This window comes from Leptinotarsa decemlineata, unplaced genomic scaffold (genome assembly GCF_025532065.1).
Source record: "Leptinotarsa decemlineata unplaced genomic scaffold, Ldec_3_MD MMD2_tig00026282_RagTag_RagTag, whole genome shotgun sequence".
In the NCBI taxonomy this organism is placed as follows: domain Eukaryota; kingdom Metazoa; phylum Arthropoda; class Insecta; order Coleoptera; family Chrysomelidae; genus Leptinotarsa; species Leptinotarsa decemlineata.
Genome location: NW_027412668.1, coordinates 843,681 through 870,416, shown reverse-complemented (window position 1 = coordinate 870,416; position 26,736 = coordinate 843,681). Strand labels below are relative to the sequence as shown.

General features: G+C 36.7%; 3 protein-coding genes and 1 long non-coding RNA gene across 4 annotated transcripts in view; 2 read left to right on the top strand and 2 right to left on the bottom strand.

The window, feature by feature from the left end:
- Positions 1-565: 565 nt before the first annotated feature.
- Positions 566-7,436, bottom strand: LOC111502212 (Cyclin-dependent kinase 4). Its single transcript, XM_023156220.2, is given in 8 exon segments — positions 566-729; positions 784-922; positions 2,161-2,278; positions 2,281-2,320; positions 2,895-3,158; positions 6,770-6,972; positions 7,035-7,123; positions 7,264-7,436. Coding segments are annotated over 7 exon segments (906 nt in total). The 5' UTR covers positions 7,087-7,123; positions 7,264-7,436; the 3' UTR covers positions 566-639.
- A 2,589-nt stretch (positions 7,437-10,025) lies between these two features.
- LOC141484602 (uncharacterized) lies at positions 10,026-10,562 on the top strand. Its single transcript, XR_012466701.1, has 2 exons — positions 10,026-10,116; positions 10,171-10,562. It is a non-coding gene; the product is annotated as an uncharacterized lncRNA (long non-coding RNA).
- A 283-nt stretch (positions 10,563-10,845) lies between these two features.
- Positions 10,846-18,282, bottom strand: LOC111502213 (E3 ubiquitin-protein ligase synoviolin B). Its single transcript, XM_023156221.2, has 6 exons — positions 18,024-18,282; positions 17,875-17,967; positions 17,657-17,809; positions 16,653-17,129; positions 13,932-14,423; positions 10,846-11,407 (listed from the first exon to the last, which is right to left on the bottom strand). Exons 1-6 carry the CDS (start codon positions 18,150-18,152, stop codon positions 11,066-11,068), a joined length of 1,686 nt encoding a protein of 561 aa, XP_023011989.2. The 5' UTR covers positions 18,153-18,282; the 3' UTR covers positions 10,846-11,065.
- A 3,556-nt stretch (positions 18,283-21,838) lies between these two features.
- Positions 21,839-26,736, top strand: part of LOC111502214 (uncharacterized) — a 42,788-nt gene continuing 37,890 nt past the window's right edge. The window contains 1 exon segment of the mRNA XM_023156222.2: positions 21,839-22,248. The gene's annotated coding sequence lies outside the window, so the exon portion shown is untranslated.

The window sequence follows — 26,736 nt, the reverse complement described above, 5'->3', positions numbered from 1 at the left end:
ATCCAAATCTTCAGATAATATACGATGTTCGTCTTGGCACTCGTATGGCCTCTTCAAGCTCTGCTACCCAATAATTTACTGTTGTAAACGAAGAAGCAGAAGCCCTTCAAATAAAAGTATTGTACCATAGATGACCAATTCTCTCAATTTTCACAAATTCACCGAAAACGTTCGCTGTTGGTGTCTGCCAGAGAAATACCAAAGAACGCAGCGTCTTCAAACTTGAAACATACTTTACAGATTGTGTACTTTCTAATACAGTGATATTTTTCAAACAACTACCGCCATCTCTAGGTCAGGCCAGGTACTTTTGGAACCACCCTTGTAATGCGAGTGTTACCCACCGTATACATGCAACTATGAAAAGTCTTCCGAGATTTGTTATTTCAAATCGTATAAAGACATTGAATGTTCAAAATAAATACTACATTTTTCACTTTTTAACGGCTCAACTATGTACGCCTATGGAACAGCTACTTGAAAATGATTCATCACTCCGCTGCTTAAGGGAACAGACTTTAACAATAAGACACTGAATGAGTCTAGGGTTAATGAAAGCCAAGTATAAAATACACAATTTATTAGTTACCTTAAATATTAAAACCGATATCAGGAAAATCCGATATCACAACATAGCCGTTACGTATTGAGAGGTTCCTCTGTGAAAAACTGATGGCTCAAAGCTTTGAGGGCTGTGATACGCTTCTTGGGATTGAAGGTCAGCATTCGCTGTGAAAGAAAGTTTTGATTTATCTTTGAAAGGAAGGCAGTTCGTAGACTCACCATGATCAAATCCTGAGCGGTCTCGCATATGTTTGGCGCAATCTGTCCCAGTCTTACTTGATTCACTATGTCGAACGCGTTCCACTTGATGGAGACGGTTTCTTCCGGCCACTCATTCTGGGGGGGTTTTCCCAACACCCTGGAAAATATTTGTTCGTTTGCAATGTATTCTGTACGTTTCATTACTATTCATCTAAATATCTCCTAGTCATCAACTATTGAGAATTGGCTGATTCAGAATCCAAATCGTGACACAGTATCTTCGAATATAAATCAGCTTTGTCTCTCAAAGGGGGCAATAACGCCCCTTGTTGACGCTGGAGGCCTAGAGGGGGGCAGTAAAGGACACAGAGAAGAATGGGGGGTGTTGAAGCGGTTTAGAAGGGCTATGGCTAATTTAAAAATGTTTTTTTTGCTTTTAACACAAACTTTACCGCTCCCTTACGATTAACGCCATCTAGGGGACTAGACAGTAACTATTTCCTGTTCGATAGTTGTCAAACTGTACAATAGATGGCGGTAAGCTTCAATGCGAAGCGAGAAGTTTCTAGTCTGCATTCTCGAATGTACTAGGCCCGCCCTAGTGGGAGGTAGACAAAATAAGTTTGAGAACTTCTGTGCTAGACGAAGTCAATCCGAACAGCTGAATAAAAGACTGATGGCATTACTCTTATCTACTAATAAAAAAAATCCACCTAGGTCTATGAAAAATGAAATTACACCATATTTTATTATAACCCGCCGCCCACGCCATACAAAGAAACTGCCGACGTTCGGTGACTATTTAGTTTTCATGCCATTCGAATTGACTTCGTATATACTATAACTGACTCTGTTACAGAGTTCGGACTATAAATCTTTTGGTTTTAACTCATATATCACGAATAAGTGATTATATTCTTATAAAACCATTTTAGGAATAGATGTTAACTGGCAACTTTTTTTATTTTTATCTAATTTCAACTTGGCTTATTATTGGAGAATTCTGAGCGACTAGTTGACTTTGGGTTTCAGTAGTTTTGGCATTAAAAGTCAATAGTTATCTCATTCTGAAATATAAGAGGTCTGATAAAAAAGTAAGGTTAATATTCAAATTTCGACAGATACGTTTTGTGATCGTACATTCGTCTCGAACATATGTTTACATTTTCAGCTGTTAGATTATGTTTAGTTTGTTGGTGAGAGGCACGAAAGTGCAGGTATTTGAACTAAGGCGTTCTAACCGTATAAAAGAACAAACAAGAAGATAAAACGTTCAGTTTGAGTAGAGCCATGAAGATGATAGCACAGCTTGCTGTCGAAAGTGCTCGCATTTAATAAGTGGAAGTTATTAAAACTTCAAATCCTCTTTGTAAACATGTTAATATGCAAACTAACCTGAATATCTTACTGAGCTGATCCCCTTCTGAAGTACCGCAAAACAGCGGTTTCAAACTGTACAGTTCCACCATTATGCAACCTACTGACCAAATATCCACAGGGGTGGCGTACTGCATCCTAAAAGAACCTCTGGGGCTCTGTACCACAAAGTCACCACCTGCGAAAAGAATTCGAGACATTTACCAAGACTTACATTTTTTATTGTTTTCTCATTAAAAAAATTTAAAACGGTTGGTTTCACAAATGTTCTAAAAATATGTCTACCTGTACAGACTAGAATAGATTGTATTACATCAATAAAACTAAAGTTTTGGACAAGTCCGATGCATGTAAAAAAAATTGGACTCGGCAAACCAATATCAATGACACGTATTGTGTTAAAGTTGCTAGATTCGTGGCCCTCCACCGACAGTGGCGCACACAATTTAATTATTCGGGTGATGGTAAAAACAAAAACAAATGAAATTTCATATATTTATGGAAACTTCCAAAATAAATGTGAAGTTTTCATAAAGTATTCAATAAATCAGAAGAAAATATAAATACAGAAAACAACACGTTTCTGAGAGGAAACTGCTGATTTTAATTCTAATCTCAGAATGAAAGAATTATTATAATACCATTGATTTAATCATTAACTAATCAGTGATGCCATTCTACAACTAATCGACCAATAAAGGAACACACATATACAGCATCGAACAAAAAAATAACAGGATCGATTTACTCACCACCGAAGTCAATTTCATATCAAAATCATAAGTCTTGGCGAGTCCGAAATCGGCTAGCTTGATATGCCCGTCTTTAGTCACCAGCAAATTCTGTGGTTTCAGGTCTCTGTGGACAACCCTGTTGCTGTGCAAGAAGTCGACTCCATCCAGAATTTCCCTAGAAAGGTTCCTGATCTCGATTGTGCTGAAGCCCCTTGGGTGTTTCTCTATGTATGTGTATAAGTCTTGCTCAACGTGCTCGAACACTAGGTACATTATGAGTTCCTGTGCAAATCAATTGAGAATCAGTTTCACACAGATGCTGAAACACTTATCTACGGTTTGTCTATTTTAGTGCTTTCTGCTAATAAAATTCATTTCTTGATGTTTATTATGACGTTCACAATATTTTTCTGTATGGAAAAAACTATACAAGAGGTATTCTCTGTAATATTGTAACTATAGGCGCATTTGACCAGGCTCCTCCTGTTAATAATTAACAGGAGCTTTATTGGGGGCGCTGGGATATTGATTTGCCCACTACTGCCACCCTATTTACCTATTCATAATTTTTTGTTGAAAAAAAAACAATAAATAATTATATAAAAATCGCCTCCTCTTCGGCAGACCTTTTGTTTTTTTTTCACATAAACATACACTTCAAATTTGTTAAAATTATAGAACTGACGACCTCCGGCCTGGTTACTGGCGTAGGCGGACGCCAGTCCTCTCAATTTATCTTTTACTTTGATATTTTTGGGACTGAGACTTCCCCTCTGTCGCGGTCTCAGATGAAGTTCTTAAAAAAATTGTTCATATAGGATTTATTAAATTTTCCGAATATTCGGCAGTGACTAATACTAAGGCATTGTGGAATTTTGTACTCTCCCAGCATAAGTTTAATATCCTACATGACAATATCCTACTAGATCATATGACTATGACTATGATTATATTTATATTTTTTATGTTTATAATTCTCTTTGTTTTTATATTTATGTATTTATATTTACATTTTGATTTACACACATCGGAAAAGTCTAGGGATATTTTTATAACATACTAAATATCATAAAAATAAATGCATGAGGTCGTTTAATTTCGATTAAATTGGTACACTCGACCACCCTGTAGATTTCTATGGGTTGAACAAAGCCTGCAAAAACGGTAACTAATCTTTTATCAAGTTTTTTACAAACTGTAGGTTTTCGGCTAAAATGAATAATCTGAAAGTGTCGAGTTTGTACATTCTATGCAGTTCTTGCTCAGCAATTAAACTGGAAATATTGTGCTTTAACATGGAACGCCATCACTTACCATTGGCTGAGATGAATAGAGCTGTAGGGCTTCTTCAAGGTGGCATGCGACAAAATGATGCAGCTCTTCGTTTGGGGGTCTCCCAAAGTGTTATCAGTCGATTGTGGCGGCGTTTCCGTGAAACTGGTACTCCAGCCGAACAACATTCAGGGCGAGGACGCGCTACAACTGCAGTTCAAGACCGATTCTTGGTCTTAACCGCAAGAAGACAACCGACAATCACAGCACCTGAGTTGGTTAACGTGTTGCAGCAGACGCACCAGGTAACCATTGGTCGTGATACTGTCAGAAATCGACTGCATGAAGCAGATCTCCACAACAGAAGGCCACTTAGATGTCCACCTTTGTCGAGAGGCAATCGCGGTAGAAGATTAGAGTGGTGTCAAGAACATCAAAACTGGGATGCAAATGATTGGGCCACAGTTTTGTTTACAGACGAATCCAGATTTGGATTTCATCCAGATTCTCGTCGAGTAAGACTGTGGAGACGACTTGGAAATAATGAACGTTTGAGACACGTCCAGTAAGTCCACACATACAGAGGTGGTACAGTAATGCAATGGGGCGGAATCATGATCGGCGGCAGAACCGATCTCGTTTTTCCAAATCGCTCCCTCACAGCTCGACAGTACCTCGACACCATTCTTCTACCTATCGTCCGTCCGTTTACTGGTGCTGTTGGTGAAAACTTCCACCTAATGCACGATAATGCTCGTCCACATGTCGCGCGTCTAGTGACTGACTGGCTCACCAACAAAGGAGTTGATGTATTGCCATGGCCAGCACAATCACCGGACCTGAATCCCATCGAGCATGTGTGGGACATGCTTCAACGAAGAATTACTCCGCATATGGGGAACATTCACACAACGTTTCAATTGAGAGAGCTTTTAATCGCTGAATGGGCAAATGTACCTCAAAAAGACATTGACAATCTCATTTTGTCGATGCACGATAGATGTAGGGCCATAATAAACCAGCGTGGAGGCTAGACTTTGTACTGATTCCAATTTTTTTTGTATTATGATTTTTTTTCGAGGTGCCAAAGAGCCATATTTTTTTTTAGTTTTGCTTATATTCGCACTCAGTATTTTTGACCATTTAATAAATTTTGTTGTAAGTGACATTCGTTTAATAATCACCCGTCAACTTTTTTTTCCCTAAAGCGATCTAAAAAAAAATTATTGCCATTTTTAAAAATATTCCTAGACTTTTCTGATGTGTGTATATTTATGTTTGTATGTATATTACTTATTGTTTGCGAATCTATAATCAATGAAAGTATTTTTTTTAATTCAATTTATAGGGGTTATCCTCCTTACAGACTACTTTTAGTGTAGAATATGTAATACCAGTAATCTCCAATTTTTCTATGATGAATCCTTTTGAGCGTGCCATCGATAGGATAATGTATGTCACAGTTGGTGATATGGAAAGAATTGTGACAGAGATCAGTATTTTTGAGAACTCTTGTAGACACATGTAGATGGATTTTATCCAGGAGTTTAATGCATAGTTGTTCTACTTTGATGAGAATACTTCTGTGGGAAAGATAAGATTCAAACCATTTTAACAAGATACCTTTTATACCCAGATAACTAAGTTTCTCTAATATACTTCCATGTCAAGTTTTCGCTGGCCCACCCTGTATAATGTTACTTACTAATTTTGGTATGAAAGATATAATTTTGTGGCAGTTTCACGACATTGTTAGCCTCTTTGTGAAATGATTTGTTTGTACTATATTTATTATTGTTTTACTGTTTTCTTTTTTAATTGTCTGAGTGTTTGTTTACCCATGAGTATGGTAGATGTTCAAAACCTGTGTTACAAACATTATACGTATCGTAGTTAAATAAATTATCTATCATCTATCTATCTATTTTCACTCCCTTATATGATATTCTGCTTTAAGGCTGTACAATCTGTCGAAGTGAGGGAAATATTAATGTTGCTGTAAAACCTACATGATTCGAGACGAGTCACTGAAACTCCCAAGGTAAGCACAGTTCGGTTCGATTTAAAACCTTTGCTCTCTCTATTTACCAAAATCATGCAAAAGAACAACATTTACCTTCATGTCACAGGAAATACAGTCCACGTACATTGTACCTTAACATTTATATCGACCCTCAAATATAATATATTGTGGGATCCACAGAAAACTCAATATTCGAATATTGAAGATAAAAGAGGCTCCCAAAGGAGATCATAGCAAAACCAAGCTTCAAAATCGACCGCCACCAAGATTCGTCCTCTGTCTTTCACTGTGAGACGAACAGTTGTAAAATAGAGCCCAAACACAAGGCATTTATGATTCAATACCAGACAACGATGTTTAGACCCGCTATAGGCTTCATCAGTGGTGTTAGGCTGAACCACAGCTGCATTGCCAGACTTGACTGTCCATGGAACTGACATTGAACTCAATCCTCCAATATTACAGCTAAACTAGGCTTCCCACTTAGGCATGTCCTTCAATGCATTTGCTGTTCAGCCTAGCACCACTGGTTGAAACAACACTGTCAGGTGTTGAATATGTTGTGTCTCTGCTCTTCAAATAACAAAATGTTTCTCACCCTTTCCATTTGTTGACCGTGACACACATCCAGCAAACGAACGATATTGGGGTGATTACTGGTGTTGAGTTGCCTCAGGAGGGATATCTCCCGCAGCGTATTCATAGGAACACCATCTTCCGTCAATTGAACGCATACTTTCTTCAGAGCAACGTCGAGTCCGGTGGTCTTCTCTGTAGCCTTGTAAACCGTACCATAAGCCCCTGATAAGTAACGAGAAAATGTTTACTTACAAATACACATTCACTTTTGTTGATATACTGACCTCTGCCAATCCTGTTGAGGCCTTGGTACATGTAGCCATTTTCAAACGCCATAGCACTGCCTCAAGCTTGAAAAGTTTTTGATGATTACCTGTAAAGGGAAACTGATATAAAGAGTGGACAAGGCGTCCTGCACAAGCGAGACACGCGTGGAAATATTACGATTTGTGTTGGATTGTATATTATCTCAACCTTGCAGTTCTTTAAAAATTAAATAACAAATAGTCATACTGCTCAGCCAGGCATGAAATCCATTCATAGAAATAAATTGACTATAATGCACGCAGATTTTAAAAACCACTAATGTCGATGCCCTATTCGGAATAGCGTATTTAATTAAGCCGCACTGAATCCAAGTGATATTTCATTATTCTGCAATATCTGCTTATTATTGTATTTTTTTCAGAGGTTCCACCTTCTCACCTTGATATTCTTTGGTTATTTCATTAATACGGACGTGGAACTACTTGTTGAACCCATTTGATTACGCTTCTTCTTATATCTACAAACAGAATGTGCAGAACTATAACCGACTAACCGACACAAACCGAAACCGGTCTAAGACAAGAAATCACAAAAACCTATTGTTTGTTTGAACTAGTCAACAGTCTGAAAAAACAGAACATAACTGAAGAATGGACAGGAAACAGTTGGTGTTGGAGAAACAGGGTCGTACTAGCATTTTCGGGACAGGTACCTGGATACCCAACCCTCTATTATACATATTGAAAACATTTGTGTGCTTTGTTACAGTCTGAACTATAAAACAGCTTAGATATATCAAATGATGGAGAGCTTAAGTTGGAATTTTAAAATTCAACCACACATTTACTATGCGGGAAGTTTTAAATTTTACAAACCAACTGGTTTTATGTTGATGAAAAAACATGAGCAATGTTTTGTTGCACTAACAATTAGAGCTGCAATTGATACTTTCAGCAGTTTTACTAAGCAAATGACGAGGCAGTTTCTGTGAATATCTTCTCTTCGTTCATAATCATGTATATCTATAAATATTATGAAACAAAGTCTATCAGTCTGACTGTCTGCCTGAGAGCGATAAACTCAAAAGCAATCGAATGGATTTTCTTACGGTTTACACAAAAGAACATTTGATCTGTGGAATTTATTAATGTTTTGTGTGAATTGGTTGAAATATGAGTATGCCATCAAATTAAATAAGTTACCTTGAGCATTTCGAGTGTACCACTCTTATATCATACAATTCAAATCAATATTTTTGGAACTATCTCGAAAGTAAGGCTATTGCGCGATGAAATGAATTCAAGTGGCCTCCCAAACCGATGCGTCACGCGGAATAAAGAAAGTTTGCTATTGCGTTGGTTTTGTTCCACATCAAGAAATCACTTTGAAGGTTAGGATCGCATATTTGTTTTGCGTTTTCTTCAGAGACATAAATACTCACATATTTTGATAATGAAATTGATAGTTGTGAACAAACTCTTGTCTGAGTTTGTTTTATCAAAGGTTATTATTACCAGTTACAAGCTGATGCAACACATAAGATTCACTTTGAGTCCTTTCAACAGACATAGACTTTCGAAAAGGATACTTATTCCTTGCCAAATATGTATTATTCTTTTTATAATAATTAGTATTTGGCTAACTATATTTTTGTCTTGAAAATGCGTTGTGACACGAATTCATCTAATTTTGTATAAAACGATCATTAATTATGATAAGAGACAGAATGGAGTGAATAAGTGAACATGTACCTATTGATTGACGTCTGTCTAATAAAAGGCGTTATCCTATGCACTTGTGATGTTCTGTTTGGAACCTTTGGTGTAGTGATGAATATTACTGGTGTTTTCCAACACCAAACCGTTATTTTAACACCTCGACACCTGTTTCGATCAAGTGATCATCTTCAAGAGGAAAATCAAACGCCAGTAATATTCGTTATCCTAGGCAATTCAAGAGCTGTACTATTTTTGCCATTTGTAAGTTTTAAGTTATTCTAGTTAGATATCAACTAATTTATTTTTCGTTTCATTTGTTTAATGAATAAACTCTGGAATAGATGTATCAACATTGATCTACACATGGTTTAGAGGTGCATAAATAATTAATTAAGACTTTCCAGGTTCTTTAAAAAAGCATGAGAGTAATCAAACACATTTGAGGATGTGTAAAAGCTGCAAATCTCTAGGCTCACCAGAAAGGAAACCCACAGATTTAATGTTTACTAATTTAGACTGAAGATTATTTCAGAGCTTCAGTATATAACTTTTACAGGGTTTAATTGTTCATATAGGAAGCAGAGGCCGGTGTAATGTTTCGACAAATAGTATTATATATTATATCTAGAGATAAGTAGAATACCTACCCATAAACCGTATCTCCAAATAGCCCAACTTGCTTCTTCTTAGAGTCCAAAGACACGTAGTTAAAATTATCTAGGTTTTCAAAAGAAGGTTATCGGCATATTCACTAAGAGAAAAAAAATTAATTTTTATTTTCTGACCAAGAGAAATTGTTAGTATATTTTTAGATTCGATGCTCAGCCACTACATATATGCAATTGCCTAGAGTTTTTTGTCCTATATTTAATAAATATACCAAACTTATTGACTCCACATATAAAAGAACCCTTTGGAGAATCGCAATAAATTTGTAGATTTTTCTCATTAAAAGCATGGTAATTAAGCATTCGTGAAATTTATTGAATAAACCTACCATTACGCCAGAAAATAGTACCTACTAAAAACATTATCAAAAAATCAAATAATACTCAATGAAAAAAATCGTTTCAAAGACTGGTTTGCGAAGAATAGTAAGGAAAACATGTGATATTAAATTCATTAAAGTACTTTGAGATATAATTTTTTACAGGTTTCCAGACCTTTCGTTCGTCATCAATTTTGACCCATTTGAAATGTTTTCCTGCTTTTTCATTTATACCTTTTGCAAGCAAGAAAAATGAATTGTTACGGCCCTGCTCGGCAGATGGTAAATAACGCAATTTCTCGCATGTACCAAAGACCTCACTTTAGTCCATCACTGCTTCCGACTCGAAACATTTAATTTAATCTTGAATTATTTCATATTCTTCTAATTAATGTTAGTTGTTAATATTTTTTCAACTCAAGTAAATGTCATTATTATAATTTGCAGGGAATCGTTAACTATACTGTGGTAGGTATTCTCGGACTATACCATAAATCAATGGACCTGAAAATTTGGCAGGTGTTTCATGTGTTCTATGGTGATGTATTTCAAGGATTCGAGGCGTTCATTGCCGCGAGGTGGCGCTTGAGTCAATGCAAAACTAAGGGAAACTAGGGAAACCAAAGAAATAAGTTAGAAATCCGCCAGCCTTTAACTGACTGGCGTGAATAGATATCCTGAAAGTCCAAGCCGGTTCAGCAGTCGATGAAAATGATAATACTAATATTGAATTTCTCAAGATTAAGAAATAACATGGGATGTTATATATTCAATTTAATTCATATAGTTTATTGTGTACTCTTTGTCTATTTACTTTCTATATATGAACAATGAACTCATGTGTGATTTAATTTATTTTGACATTTTCTAACAGTACGTTATAGCCTGTTTGTTAAATTGTATAAATAGATAAATATTGATTTGAAAAATCATTGATAGATCTTCTCTGTTGAGAAATTATAAAAGAGTGAAATATAAAAATGTCGATATTGATATTAAAAAGTAAGACCAACTTTCGAGAAACTCCATTCGTAGGGGCCGATAGCTAGTTGACGGACAAACTGATTTTGACCTGATAAGGTTTGGCAGGGAGTTTTCAAAGGAAAAAATGATACATTCGAATATTGAAACACACGGTTTTTTACCTCGATTTTATTTGTGCCAACCACGAACCTCACTATGAAGAAATAAGGCGCCATACAGTTAATATGGTAGTTAATATATTAGTTTCCTGCTTTCTATCCTGAAAAAAAAAAGAGATTTGCTCCAACACGCCCACCATTCCTCTCAAGAATCCAGTTTCAAACACCTCCCACAAAATTAAAAAACCCCCACACCTCAACTATTCTTCCTTTGGACAGAGGTCCACTGCTTTGCATTCCTGCAGCTTTTTCGCTTCTTCTTCAGCTTGTACACCCCCAATCTCTTCCACGTTTTTTTTCGAAGGGCCGGCACCATCAGAAGTACTTTCGAACCAGTCATGTGTCGTGCTGACTTGCGGGGAACTAGTGGTCGGAGCCACTTTGGCCACTTTTGGCGTTGAGTTGTTGAACGCTGAGGCGGAAGAAATACCAGCCTGGAATAGGTTTGAGGGGCTGGACGTAGCAGCGGTTGGTATTTGCGAGTAGTGGGAAGCGGCTGTACTGTATTGCTGCATCATTGTTACAGCAGTGTCAAGGAGAATCTGGTGAAAGAAGTAAGTGCAGTTAGATTGCAATGTGTGCTTAAAATCCTGAATTACAGTAGAATCTCACTAATCCATCACTTCAACAGACCGATACGTCCAATAACCAGGCAACCGCTGGCGCCTTCCTCGCCCCTCTACGGCTATGCGCTCCGTCGCCGCGTAGTCGTCTAGCACAGAGGTTCTCAAACTTATTTTGTCTACCGCCCACTTGGAGCGCCCCCCAAATTTTTTTACTTAACTACACTTTAAGAAATCTAAAGCAAATGGAACTTCAAACGTTCAAGCCAGTCTCTATATACCTACACAGTAGGTTCAATGGACTGACGCCTATCAGAAAACAACTACTCCCCTGGCTAATGCCACGAAGGGCGTTGGATTATATCAGACAAGCGTCAGTGCAGGAATCTTCACAGAAAATGTCCTGCATATGCAATTGGCAATACAACTGAAAGAGTCGACCTTCAATTATGGAACGGGCACACTTGCAGACCGGTTTCGGGCTTATTAGCCACTCATCAGTGCAAGATAGTGACCATCATCGACCTAAAGTCAATGATATTCCACCATTTAGGTCCTGCATATGCAGGACATTTTCTGTGAAGATTCCTGCACTGACGCTTGTCTGATATAATCCAACGCCCTTCGTGGCATTAGCCAGGGGAGTAGTTGTTTTCTGATAGTGAACAAGCAAGTCGTCGTTGTTGAAGAATACTGCTGACAAATTAGGGAAATTGCGAAACTCACGTCTGCCGATATTATTCTTGTATAAGAGCAATTTGGCTGCAAAAGCAGCCGTGAAATTTTTTGTTTTAATCAAATTCAAGTCGTCACCTTGAAGTTGGAGATTGACATCATTAAATAATTTATACAGGTCTGTCAAGTACGCAATATCATTCTTTTAGGTGATGAGGTTGTCGTGCAATTCTTTGTCTTCGTTTTCCAAGAATTCTATTACAGAGTCAAATAGATTGTGAAATTGAGTCTGACAGTTGATAACCAACGCACTTCTGTGTGAAATAGCAATCGGTTGAAATCTTCATCATTAGCAACACAAAGCTGATTGAAAAATCTGTCATTTAAAGAGCTGTTTTGGATGTTATTGACTGCTTTGAAGATATATTGCAGTGATTGAGAGAGACGCTCAGTCAAATATTTCGCAACCAAATATTGCCTATGAATGACGCAGTGTACAGCGAGCACATTTGGAATTTTATTTTTCAAGTACGCTATGAAGCCTCTATGACGTCCTGTCATAGCCGGAGTGCCATCCATCGCAGTTGATATAATATTCTTCAGTGGAATTTCTTTCTCATCTCAAACTTTTTTCAGTGTAATATATGGTTTCTCCTTTTGTATCCATCTCTAACTTTCTGGCAAATAGTAGTTCTTGATATATTTTCTCATTTTTAATAAACCTCACGTATGACAACAACAATGCTTCACTAACTGTAAAGTGGACTCATCTAACTGAATTGAGAATTTAGAAGTCTTCATTTGATTGCACAATGACTCTTCAATGTTTTCAGCCATCTCATCAATTCGTCTTTGCACGGAACTATTGCTCAAAGGAATTTTTCGGATAATATCTGCCGCTGGTTTATGGAGCACAATACTTATTACTTCATTTATTGCCGGTAAAATTAAATCCTCTTCAATAGTATGAGGTTTACCTGTTTGAGCAATTAGCAAGAAGATATTGTAGGATGCTTGGAGTCCGTCGTTGTCTTGCTTAAAAGCCGCTGAAAAAGTTTTTACACAGTTGGTTGAGCTGAGTGTTTCTTTTCCAGTTCTTGAAAATAAGTAACACTTTTGTGTGAGTATTAAAAACTTGCTCACAGTAAAAAACACTCACAGTATTCACCACCGCACGTACAGCACTTTACCTAGCTAGTCACTAACTAAATTCACTTGTTTTTGTAATATCGTCAAATGACATTACTGGCTGGATGGCGCGCGCTTTTATATGAGGCAGCGGGCGGGCCTAGTACCTCCGAGAATGGAGACTATGAACTTCTCGCTTCGCATTGAAGCTTACAGCCATCTATTGCACAGTTTGACAACTATCGGACAGGAAATAGTTACTGTCTAGTCCCCTAGATGGCAACACACGAGCAAACGCGCATTGAGCGTAAAGGAGCGATAAAGTTTATGTTAAAAGCAAAAAAAACATTTTTAAATTAGCCTTTGCCCCCCTAAACCGCTTCAACGTCCCCCCAATCTTCTCTGTGCCCTTTACTGCCCCTCTATCGCCCACTTTGAGAAAAACCAGTCTAGCAGTTTAACCTCAAAACTAATCACGAGCATGTATGTTCATATTTACCTGTCGATTTGAAGTGAGAATAGTGTTAAGTTGGAAATGTTAAGTAAACGGAAACACAAGACACTATTTTATTATGATTTTTTTCTCTATAATCCAGAACATTCCAATAATCCAGCACCCTCTGGTTTTTAATAGTGCCGGATTAGTAAGATTCTACTGTACATCTATTTATATTTATCGATAATATTCCATTCCACTCACCTGAATATTCCTCAGACACTGGATCCTCGCCTCGACGTTCTCCTTCTCGCTCCCCTCCATAGCTCGCAGTTCTTCGACCGAAAGTTCGGCAAAATTCGGCGCGGGCATAGGCGGAGGCGGCAGGAACGGCAAAAACGGAAACGGCGGCATCATAAACTGAGGAGGAAGAGGAGTCTGTTGTCGCTGCTGCTCGGTAGGCCTCTCCTGCTGCTGTCGCTGGAAGTTTTCAGCTTCCGGCTGGTTGAACATCTGGTAAATGTTGTGGCCCAAGAACATGTGGTTCCCGGGGGCGGCGTGGGGAGGCGCGGCGGGTGGTTGCCTGCGTGTGGGGTTGGAGGGCGTTTGGAGGATGTTCAGCCGGCAGGTCGGACAGGTCTGCTGCCTCTGGAACCACGAGCGCAAACAGGTCGTGTGGAAGATGTGGTTACATGGCAGCTTCTTCGAGGCCGAGGTCATCTCCTCGCGGCAGATTATGCAGACGTTGTCGACGGACTGGAAAAGAATTCGTTGTAGTAGAAATTCTCGATGTTATTTTTATAGAATATTATCTGCTCACTTTAATTTATCTTGGGAGTGTTCAACATATCTCTATTTTACAAAAAATTACTTTTGTTCAATAAAATAACTTATTATTACTACTTTCCAGACTAATGTTGATTTTTATTGAGATAACTATGGTTATTTTTTCCAATCACTCGAATGTTGAAAAAACGTGATGTGTTTCAAAGATCAATGTGGAAGATGTGACAGTAACTCATAAAATCAAAGATCTATGAATTATTTTAGACTCAAAATTACGACTTTGAACTCGAAATTTCGGATTTAATCCCAAAATATCGACTTCAAAACTAGAAATTACGACTTTAAACTCGAAATTACGACTTTAAACTCGAAATTACGACTTTTATCTCGAAATTTCGACTTCAAAACTCGAAATTTTGACTTTGAAACTCAAAATTTCGACTTTAAACTCGAAATTTTGACATTAAACTCGAAACTACGACTTTAAAACTCAAAATTTTGACTTCAATCTCGAAATTTCTACTCTGAAACTCGAAATTATGACTTGACATTCAAAATTTCGACTTTAATCCAAAAATTTCGACTCTAAAACACCAAATTACAACTGTAAACTCGAAATTTCGACTTAGATACAAAAAGTTTCGACTTTAAAATTCGAAATTTGGACTTCCTATTCGAAATTTTGACATTAAACTTGAAACTAAGACTTCAAAATTGAAAATTTCTCGGTTATTCTCGAAAGTTCGACTTTGAAACTCGAAGTTTCGACTTTAAACTCAAAATTTCGACGCTGATCCCAAAATTTCGACTTTAAAACTCGAAATTACGATTATAAACTCGAAATTACGACGTCAAAATCCAAAATTTCAAGTTTAATCTCGAAATTTCGACTCTAAACTCATAATTTAGACCATATACTTGAAAGTTTGACTTTAAACTCGAAACTACGACTTTGGAATTCAAACTTTTGACCTCAATCTCGAAATTACGACTCTGAAACTCTAAATTATGACTTAACATTCAAAATTTCGAATTTAATCCCAAAATTTCGAATCTATAACTCTAAATTACAACTGTAAACACGAAATTTCGTCTTAGGTCCCAAAATTTCGACTTTAAAATTCGAAATTACGACTTAAAACTCAAAATTTCGACTTTAAAGTTCGAAATTTGGACTTGCTTTTCGAAATTTGGACTTCGAACTTGCAATTACGACTTCAAAATTCAAAATTTCAAGTTTAATATCGAAAGTCCAACTTTGAAACTCGAAATTACGATTTCAAAATCCAAAATTTCAAGTTTAATCTTGAAAGTTCGACTTTGAAACTCGAAATTACGAACTATAAACTCGAAATTTCGACTTTTAAATTCAAAATTTTGACTTTATACTTGAAAGTTTGACTTTAAACTCGAAACTACGACTTCAAAACTCAAAATTTCGACTTTAATCACTAAATTTCGACTTTAAAACTCGAAATTTTGACTTTAAACTCGAAATTACGACGTTGAAACTCGAAATTACGACTTTAACTTAAAATTTCAACGCTGAAACTCGAAATTATGATTATAAACTCAAAATTTTGACTTTGAGACTCGAAATTTTGACTTTAAATCGAAATTACGACTTTAGCTCAAAATTTCGACGTTGATGAATTGGAAATTAATTATGACTATAAACCTAAAATTTCGACGTTGAAACTCGAAATTATGATTATAAACTCAAAATTACGAATCAAAACTCAAAATTGAACTCGATTTTTTTTTTCATTCAATTGTAGTGTTGTTTTTTTTATACGGGACGAACACAAATAACTTTCTTTTTGGTGTCATCGGTATCGACTGCATTGGTCATTAGCCTCGTGTCCTGGGTAGGCAATGTTAATAACTCCCCGAGCCACCTAGAGAGCATCATGACTATCAGCAGTCTGCCAGCTATGTAACGTTGTAAAATCATCCCAACTTCAACTAGATAAATTCTCTCGATAAAAATATCTGCTCGAAGTTGGGAACAAATAACTTATTAATGTATTAATGAATTTTACACTGAGGGACTGCATACCACCAAATTTATGGAAGAGCTCTAGTATTTGAATGTTGTTTACTCGAACGTGACGTCACAAGCGACGTCATAACACTTTGAAGTGTCGTTATTTTATACTAAACTTTGGACTACTGATTTACTTGTTTGAAAGAACTTACCTGCAGCTCCTCCCCAGTAGCATCCGGATACAGGTTGTTCATATTGTGTATGGCCCTCCTAGACAGAACGACATCGCTAAACGCCTTCTTGAAATCCCTTATGGCATAGTACATGGGTCTGAGCGCGAAAAGGGGCAGCGAATAAATCCTCACCATGATCGTCATGAACGCCCCATACAGCATCACCTTAACCAAGCCTATCACCAGCTCAGTGTGCAGCAGGAAGACGGCCTTGTTGTCCCAGGGCGATTCGCTGTTCAGATCGACGTAGTGCAGGATGTACTTTATCGTAGTGTTGACCAGAATGGTCAGGAGGATGGCGTATTCGAAGCCGAATACCAGCTGCACGGAGGCGCCTTTCGTCACGGTGACTTGGTAGGCGCGACTGCTGAAGTATACGTCCAAAAAGCCGAGGAGGGTGAGAAGGGTTAGCAAGCGAGCGTGGAACAGCAAGCTGATTATCGGGCTCCGCTCCATCTGTAACGTTTCTTTTTATGACTTCAGTTATTTGAGCATACCCGCTTTTTCTATCGAGAGTACTGCGTTCAACAATCAGTTAGAGTCAGAGTTGAAAAGTGAAAACCGAGAGAGCTCAAGGACACATTGAAAAGTGCATATTAGAACTGCTTTGAGGATTGAATAAAAAGCTGGCTCAAGTGTATTATATCTGAGGGGGACTAGTTTAAAGGGGACAAAATAGAAATTAATAAATAAATACATATTTTTTTTGAGAAACCTGACCCCGTGAAAGAAGTGATATTCTTCCTTTTTCTTTGAAGTTTACGTATATTATTTTGATGTGGACTCAACAGTAGACTACAGCAGCAATACTCTTCAATTCATGTCTGACGTTTGCTATACATAATATCCTTCAAGAATATTTCTTGTAGGAGGAAAAATCAATATCTGAAATTTCGTTCCTTCAGTAGTTCACCATTCTTCGCGTTTCAATAGACAAGTGGAAAGCCAAATAAAATTCGCCTTTCGCAAGGCAGGGTACTCACATAATCCACTCTGTCTTCGACTAGCCAATGGAATGCTTTCAAGAATAACAACAGTGTGAACAGAGTCACAAACTTTGGGTTGAAATCGTCTCGGAAAACAGTAAAGGCCAGACAGGTTTCTGTTACTGCATACCAAGATCGCTCCATCAAGTGCTGAAAATGTAGAAAGGTTTGAGACAAGGGGATACCTGTAGTGGGGTCGCTTTGAAATTTATTACCTCCAGTTCCGCGGGTCTTAGCTGACCGAAGAAGAGTTTTGTCATAATCTTACCAGTCATCCAAACGCCTACGAACGCTTGAATATAGATAACCTGAAAGATAATTCAATAATTTATAGTCCTGAACTTTTAAGCAAGCGATAACTCACAGCCATACTTGGGTTCGATTTAGTAATATAGACGACGGATGGGTAGAATTGTTTCTTTTGCAAATACGCATTTGCCACAACTATTGTTGTTAACAGTGCGCTTATCAAAGAAATACTTGCGGTTCTCATGATTATGCTTATTGTTAATCGCCAGTTTGAAACTGTATGAGTTTTTTATTTACATATTATTCGCAATTTCTGAATGTTTTGAATATTTTCATGTGACAGCTTTGACCTTGACATTTTGAATTTTGACAGTGACACCGTCGACTTTTGGTAACACTGGAGCACCCGCGAGTTCATATCTTTAACACCAGGGTTAACGTTTGAACACAGATATTTGTTTGAATAAAATGTGGTGGAGCAAATTACTAAGTTAGGTATCTAGAAATGAATTTGAATCACGAATAACATTGGTTTCTACGAGAGCCATAAGATGCCTATTCACTGGTGTCCTTTCATATTGATTTATAAACTCAAATTTCCCTGTCTCTAATAACAGTCCGAGATAATCCCTGACACTTAACCAGAACGCATTTTGAGTATATATGAAGAGTTTTAATTTGGCAAACAGGTAGGCAACTGTAAAATATATTCATAGTTGCCAGATTTATATGTCTGAATGATATTTGGTATACAAAACTTTGCAAACTACAATTAAAGAAAGAGGTATGTTGATTACAAAAACTGGGATAACCACTGTCGAGTTTAATTTAGGACAGCATGTTCTAAATATTCATTGGCAGAATAGAAGCAGGATCTCAGTAGATTGTTTTTACAATTTTGTTAAACATAGACTGTCTGAGATCTTTTGTTATCCTGCAGGAAGACAATTAACAATTTATTATCAAGGCTTCTTTTCGAGATCTATTCGTATGGTACAAAGATGTGTAGTTCATGCAAAGAAGCAACTTTCAGACACAAACTGGAAGAAAAAGCTCTCTCGAAACAACTACTTTCATATGAACATTGAATGCTTTTCATGTGTTGTTTTTTATAAATTTCAACGATACTTCTCTGATTCGAGATATCCTCCACAAGTAAATCTCATTTTGAAATATTCTTGTCATAGGAATAGTATAGTGTTCTCTACTTTCGGGAAATAACCATTATAGTTGCACATTTTTCGCTCGTTGAATAATTTACTATTATTCCACCGATTTTCTTCAGGAGAATGACAAGATACATATGAATCTGATAAACGTATCTACCCCAAAACGGATCCTTGAGGAACGATTTAAAAAAGCAGTGATTTGATTATGTTATACCGTGTTAAACACACAATTACAATATGCTAGTTGGCTTCAATGCCTTCAGTACTCTAACCATTACTTGAAGCTACAACAAGGTCCTCACAAGTCGCACATTATCGTCTAGAGTCTAGACCAAGCGTAAACAGAACAATTAACAAGAAAGCTTTTTTGCGTACACTCTTCAAGAACTTCCTCGACGTCGATTCCCACCCAGTGCAATCGCTTCTGCATGACCGACTCTGAATCAGGTAGACCGGGTTCACGCAAAGAGCAATTGTGAGATATATACGAGGAGGGGTTACATTCCAACTGCCAAGGTCCTTTTCTCGCGCTCACCTCAAGAAGTTCAAGTACCGCTCGGCTCGTGTTTCACATTCGAAAGTCTGTCTTCGATATCCGCACCGAAGGACCAAATTTGCAGGGGGTTCTCCGACGTTCGGTCATGTAGTAGGTGTTGAGGAGCTCGCCAGGTGTGGAGTGGCTCAGGTGGTGTTTTGAGAGTTATTCTCATCGATGTAGAGCATTTGTGTCATTTATCCAACAATTATAGAAGCAAATCTCACGACATTACTAGTTGATTTCCATTCAATGTTAGATTTTATGGATTTATTGTTGTAGTGAATAGTTTCTTCGTTTATTAGTTTTTTTGTTGCTGACAGTCACGTCAGAACTTGCCTGATGTCCGTTCAACTGAAAAAATATAAAATCAAAACCATGAATACTAGAAAATGGATAGTAAAAGCATCATGGGTCCCAGAATTGAACCTTGAGGAAACTTCAGTAGAAACTTCTCCTCAAAAGTTTCACGGTGCGTTTTAAAAACATTTTCTGTATGAAAAATATATGACTAATCCACTAAGCCTTCGTTTTCGGAACCCTTAACAACCTAAGATGACTGAGCGATATACAAAAACAACTGCTTTGGTTGAACAACAGATTATTTACTGCTGCAAAGCAACTATATAACTTATACAAAACAACTTGAAAGAGCAACATTTGATTTCACATTTTTTTGAAGGCCAAACTGGAAATTCTGGAAAATTTTCGTTTTCAAAAGAAGCGTTTGTTAGATCTACTTGTATTTCAATACACCCGTGAATGCGATTTGTTCTAACACTGTCAAATAAAACATTCTATAATGCCATAATTGAAATGAATCCTTGATTAAAGTATAACAACCCAATAACAATTTGGGTTTATAAACAAATCAAATCCTGAAGATACCGTGCTCGTATTGTTGAACAATGTCTTGCGGTATTTCTGGACTTGGCAAAAGCTTTCGATACTGTGTCTCATGAAATCCTACTCGAAAAATTCTGTGATTAAGGTACCTATTAGAGGTCATGTTTCGGAATTGATACAGGATTATTTAGGAGAACACAAACTGTTTAAATTGGTAGCAGGCTCAGTGCAATATTGCAATATTACACCCTATTTCTTGTTTACATAAACGCAATAACGCAGATTAATGAATTTGACGGACATATAGTGTGTTATGCTGATTATACGGCCATGATCTTCGCTGATGCAAGATGAGATAAATTTTATAAAACTTCTGAAATTAATATAAAAGGAATTCTTCATTGGCTGAACGATAGTTCATATTGAGTTTGAATATGAAAAAAACAAAATACACGACTTTTTCACTCTATTAGAATGATCAAGATGATCAGTCGCATGTTAATGAATTTAAATTGCACGATGACCTGCACAAAAAAGTTTAAATTGTAATTGCCCGGTTATAAATAAACAGTATCCATTATTGACCAACATATGAGATGGGGCAAACAAGTATCAAACGTACTATTCTGATCACTCCCATATGTGTTTCGGTCTATTGGGCAGTACCGGGCAGGCGGTCCTCAATTGAAGACAAAATGTGAATAACCAAGAAAAGTACTTGATAAAAATAACTGCGTGAACGCAAGCGAGACATAAGTGGAGCCATCTATTGGTGTGACACCCAAGTCAACTTGCCAAGTTTTTATGTCAGTGTTGGTAGTTTGACTAATCAACTGACAACTGCGGTAGCAGAAAATTGGGAAGCTATCCTGAAATGCCATCGGAAATCGAATCCACATGTTTTTACAAATGATATGATCTCGAGAAAGGTTAATGCAGTCAAGCTGTTGGAAAATAATTCCATGAGAATCAAAAGATAAATAGAGATAAGTACTATTCTGATCACTCACATATTGATTTCAATTTAAGAGCCACCGGTAATATATACTTCTTATCTTGATGAGTAATATAACGCAATACAAGCACTCCAATGCCAAGATGGAAGTTACTCATTCAATATAATTTAAATCTACCTAATAACTATGTTATACAACAAATTATATATTATATTGAAAATAAATTTGATTCTGTCTCGAAGTGAAGTTGTCCTTTATTTAACCATTGCCCATTGTATTATTTCATCTGTTTGGCTCATTATTATCATTATTTCACAGCGGCAACTGTCAAAAATCAAAATAACTATTGAGAAAACCGTATCACTTAGATCTCTGAAACCCTGTCGAAAAATACTTTTAGACAGGTTGTAATGATAGGTACCGCAGCCCCTGCTTTTGATTGGTATCCTGGTGGCCCAGTCCCATCCTGCGCTCCTTGTCTTTGCCTAGAGCCATCGAGCAGACGAAGAAAGAGATTCGAACGTTGAAGAATACGGTCCACTTGAAGAACGATACGGGCCCCGGGCCAGTGGGAATTTATTCTTCGGAAGTTTTTAGCGAATTCTTGTTAGTTCCACCACATGTTGAAAGCCCCTATTGTTTCCAGAAGATAAGTAAACATTCCGGGATCTTCGACACTTTCCGCGCATAATTTTTGCGGGACATGCAGTGTTCCTTGACGTTTGTTTGCAAAGTTAACTAGATTTCTGCAACGTGCAAGTGTATCGGGAGTTTTTCTGTGGTTCCTCTGATTTTGGAAGGCTCCGTCAGGATGTAGAGCGATTCCCAGGCGAGGTAAGTGCTGCTAGGTTCTTATTGTTGTTAATTGTCGACGAGAAAACCAGTCTGCGATCAATTAAAAACAGTTATCGGTTACTGGGAAGTATTTCGAACTCTAATTAGAATAACAGTAGGTTGTGAGATGGTTTCGGATTCCAGTTGATGATCGTGTTTTTGGACAAGTATAAAATTTATTGAAAAGTTTCGTTCCAGTTATGTAATTTCGAAGTGAAATAGTTTTCGAAACTTTTGTTTCCAAACGTAGGCATTTCAAATGGGTGAGATTCATGCGTGAACCCCAAGTACATTGTTTAAAAAAGAAATTTATTATAGACTATATTTCCATAGTCAAAATATCTATATAAAACATTGTAATTGGGAACCTATTCTATATTTATCCAGCATTTGTTATGTACTGAAGTTTGTAGAAACACATATTTCACAAGTAAAAATACTTATCAATAGATGAGGTCCAATAAAATGAAAATTACCAATTTCAATCTAACAAGATATATAAATCATGATAATAAGGAGTACATAACATAGTTTACAAACATTTTTCATTCACTAAAATAAGTAGAAACATTTATTTTACAAGTGAAAGAGCCTAAACTGCTAAAACGGTTATAGGTCCAGATAAAATAAAATTTACCAATTATAGTTGAGTTAAATAGTATAAAAAAACTTAATTTGTATAGTCTATTTTATGATTACCTACGTTACATTCTTCATCCACCAGGATTGATTGAAGAGAAGTTGAGTATTATTTTGTATAGCACAGAACATATTTTTCTAGTTTGCTATGGGTGTGAATTATGAGTTACTTTTGTAATGATTATCGTGGACTGTTAAAATAAGATAAATATTCGAATTTCGCGGGCTACTTACATTCGATTAGCGATTTTTTTCATGGTGGTACACTGGTATATAAAAGTATAGCTCGACAACAAATAATATTCAAATTTAAAAACGTCGAGGTCGATTGAACGTTTTTAAACTGTGGATGTGTTTCAAAAAACCTTGCGTAACATGAAGAAATACCTAAACAGTTCGAAATTTGTCTTCTTCCACCATATTATGCCACAAAGTAGACTGAGAAAAAATATTGAATTATGAAGGAGTAAAAATAGAGTGGAGATTTTTTATACGGTTTTCTCGGCTTAGAAATTTCCACAATCTGGAAATATAAAAGATAATTCAGTAGATAATCTGCTGGTACCATGGGAAACTGAATATGTACATCTACAAGATTCAGATATACTTATCCTTCCTGATGACGAATTTTTTGAATATTCTCACCCCATTTCTTCCCCCTCAGACGGCCTGAAAAACTATGAAGTGACGTTTTTATTGTAAATTCCGTCATCAGGAATAACATATCACAATCATGTAGGTGTATACACACAATTTTTGATGAAACGATTTTTTAAACTTTCCACCATCTTTCCACCCCCTCAGACGACCTGGAAAACTCTGACGTGATGTTTTTCTTGGCGATTCGGTAATCAGAAATGACATACCTCAGTTTGGTAGGAGTTCGAAGTAGATTTTTATGTTACAAATTTTTAAAAATATTTCCACCCTATTTTCTCACCTCCAAAGGGCCTGAAAGCTGGGGCAGTTATTTTTTTACTAAGCCAGCCAAGAAGCGTATCACATTGAAAAATGGTAGATGTACAAAGTCGTTGAATTAAAAAAAAAATTCAATATTTTTTTCTTAGTGTAGGTACTTTGTGATTGTAGCTAACTTCAGAACCGTCCTGTTGTTAACATAGTGCTGTTTCGCTCTTTGGATCATTTCAGAAAATCGTCAGCAAAAGGTCAATATAGGCCAATATATTCATTAAACCGTGGCGTTCCTCAAGGGTCTATTTTGGATCCGCTGCTATTTGCCATATATACGTCGAATTAGTCAAGAATCTTCAGTACTGCAAAACACACCTATATGCCGATGACACTCAACTTTATCATAGCTTTCCTCCACAAATGACTGATACTGCTTGTTGTCGAATAAATAAAGATCTCAAAGCTTTCACAGGGTCAACCTCAAACCACTGTCTGATTATTAATAATAGTAAATCTAATGTCATTGTTTTCGGCTCCAAAATCAATCGCAGTACTGTACTTAATGATTTTGATGTTAGTATAAATGAAACGTCTCTCACAACTGTTCAAGAAGCAAAAAGTTTGGGAGTTTTCCTAGACGCCGATCTCAGATTTGAAAAAGATCAAAAGATCAATCTCCTTTTGCATAATGTTACAATCATCTAAACTGTTTATAGATGTATACAGTTTCAAACCATCAGCAAACATTAATTCATTGCAAGTTATTGAGTTGCACAGATCATTAATAAATAGTAAAAACAATAAGGGACCAATATTGGATCCTTGCGGGACTCCGCTGGTTGCTAAATACACATCTGAAGAAAAGCCGCGATAATATACGTATTGATTACGTCCGTTAAGGTATGATTCCAAAAGTTGACAATGAATTTCATTGAAACCCATGCAAGAAAGTTTACAAATTAGTAACTTATGGCTGACCCTATCGAATGCTTTAGAGAAGTCCGTGTACACCACATCTACTTGTCCTCATGTTGAGTATTATATACGATCAAAGACATTCCTTTTCATTTAGGTTGGGGACAATATTATGTGAGACAGCAGTCCTTTCAAATTTCAATTATGCAGCTGTGCTCTATGGTATAAGGAGGCGTCAAAAAATTTCACACAAACTTAAAACTGTTGGCTGGTTGAATATGAGTAATAGAAGAGTTCTTCTTTCTGCAGTACTCTTCCATATAGTCATACTGACCAAAACCCCAACATATCTGCATAGAAAAATTACTCATCGGACAGATGTTCACAATCTCAATGTTAGTTTTCGACTTGAACTTTCCAGGCGCAGTATAATTGTGCTCTTATAACACCGCAGCGACTTTATGAGGTAAAGTGGAAGAGCAATTAATAACGATTCATCGTTATAAAAATTGAACTTCGCCTTTTGTTTCCAACTTATTCATATTTTGTCCATATTGTTCATTAACCGCTGAACCTTATTAGTTGTAAACGTTAAATACTATTATTATTATCTAGGAAGTTTGGCACACAAACAATTATTCTGGTTCATGACACTAACAACGGCCTTTTCCAGTCATGGGGGATTGTTAACTTCATTTACTAACTGTGACCCATACTTCTGTTTTCTGTTCCCACGCTCAAACAGGTACACTGGATGAAAACGTCATGTTGGTGGTCTACCGAGGGTGCATAATTGTTTCACTTTACGGTAAAGTTAGACCATCACGATTTGTAAACAGTAGCTTGTTACCAGCAGTGTTTTTTTCTTCAGAACTGGAGAAGTGTCTCTATCATCAGGTCTATGATTATTTCATGAGAAACGTATCTTGATGGCCGTCATTATTTTTATAACATCGAGTTTAATGAGATATTACCTACGTTTGCAACAACACTTACCTGCATTTCCAGTTATTCTCTTATCCGGTTTCATACTTCAATGGCATTAGATTTGCAAAAATAATAATGACAAACCAAGATTGCAATTCCAAGCGCTTGTATTACAAATTACCTACATTCAGTTGCCAAGAAATCTGTACAACTAACGAGAACTAATTCCCCCTTTAGCTTAAAAACGAACGCTTGTTGAAACATTTTAAAGGACACGTCAACTTTTAGGATGTCAAATTTTGATACGAATCAATGAAATGGAGATCTTTTGAAAGGTGTCTATTTCCTCGGTTACCACTGTTTTTTTTTTAAATTGGTTCGTTATTGAAAACTTCGATGTTGAACGTTTTATTTGAAAAAACTCAACACTCGCTTTTGTTTCTATTATTGAAGGGAATTAGCAACAAACTACAACAACAGGATCAAAATTCCATTTCCGAAGTGCCCCAAGGTTTGTATTCAGGGCCGCTTTTGTTCTTAATTTTCATCAATGATTCAACTAAAATAATGAACAATTCAAAACTGCTCGACGCCGATGACCTTAAAATATTCAAAGCGATAGAAAATTATGTAGACTGCTTAGACTTACAGTATGAATTAGAGTTGATATTGGTGTCTCAATAATCGTTTGAATTTTAACATTGCTAAATGTAATGTATTGTCAAATTATCTAAGAACAATTCGTTCAGGCCAGTCTCAACTCCCTACACAGTAGGTAAATGGACAGACACCTCTCAGAAAACAACTACTCCTCTGGCTAATACCACAAGGGTGAGAGTTTTGTTGTCTTCAGGAAGTTAGCCTCGTATGACTTGCGTTAGTCTGGTTCTGAAGTGTAAACTGCTCAGATTGAGTATATAATAAATAGGACAGGACCTAAGACTGATCCTTGCAATACACCCACCTTTACCTCAGTTTTTGTGAATATTGACATAAACTACAGTAGGGATTTTCTACTTACATAATGGTGCACTTTTGTCGAAACCTCAGCTTTTGTTTAAAATAAAACCACATGTTCCTTTTGTCAATTCCTTG

What these genes read in the sequence shown, in the direction of transcription:
- LOC111502213 (XM_023156221.2), bottom strand. Translation starts at nt 18,152, where the DNA reads ATGAGAACCGCAAGTATTTCTTTGATAAGCGCACTGTTAACAACAATA. An exon ending in AATCGAACCCAAGTATGGCT is followed by an intron (nt 17,968 to 18,023) that starts GTGAGTTATCGC and finishes ATTATCTTTCAG; the next exon opens with GTTATCTATATTCAAGCGTT. An exon ending in TCGAAGACAGAGTGGATTAT is followed by an intron (nt 17,130 to 17,656) that starts GTGAGTACCCTG and finishes GAAACGTTACAG; the next exon opens with ATGGAGCGGAGCCCGATAAT.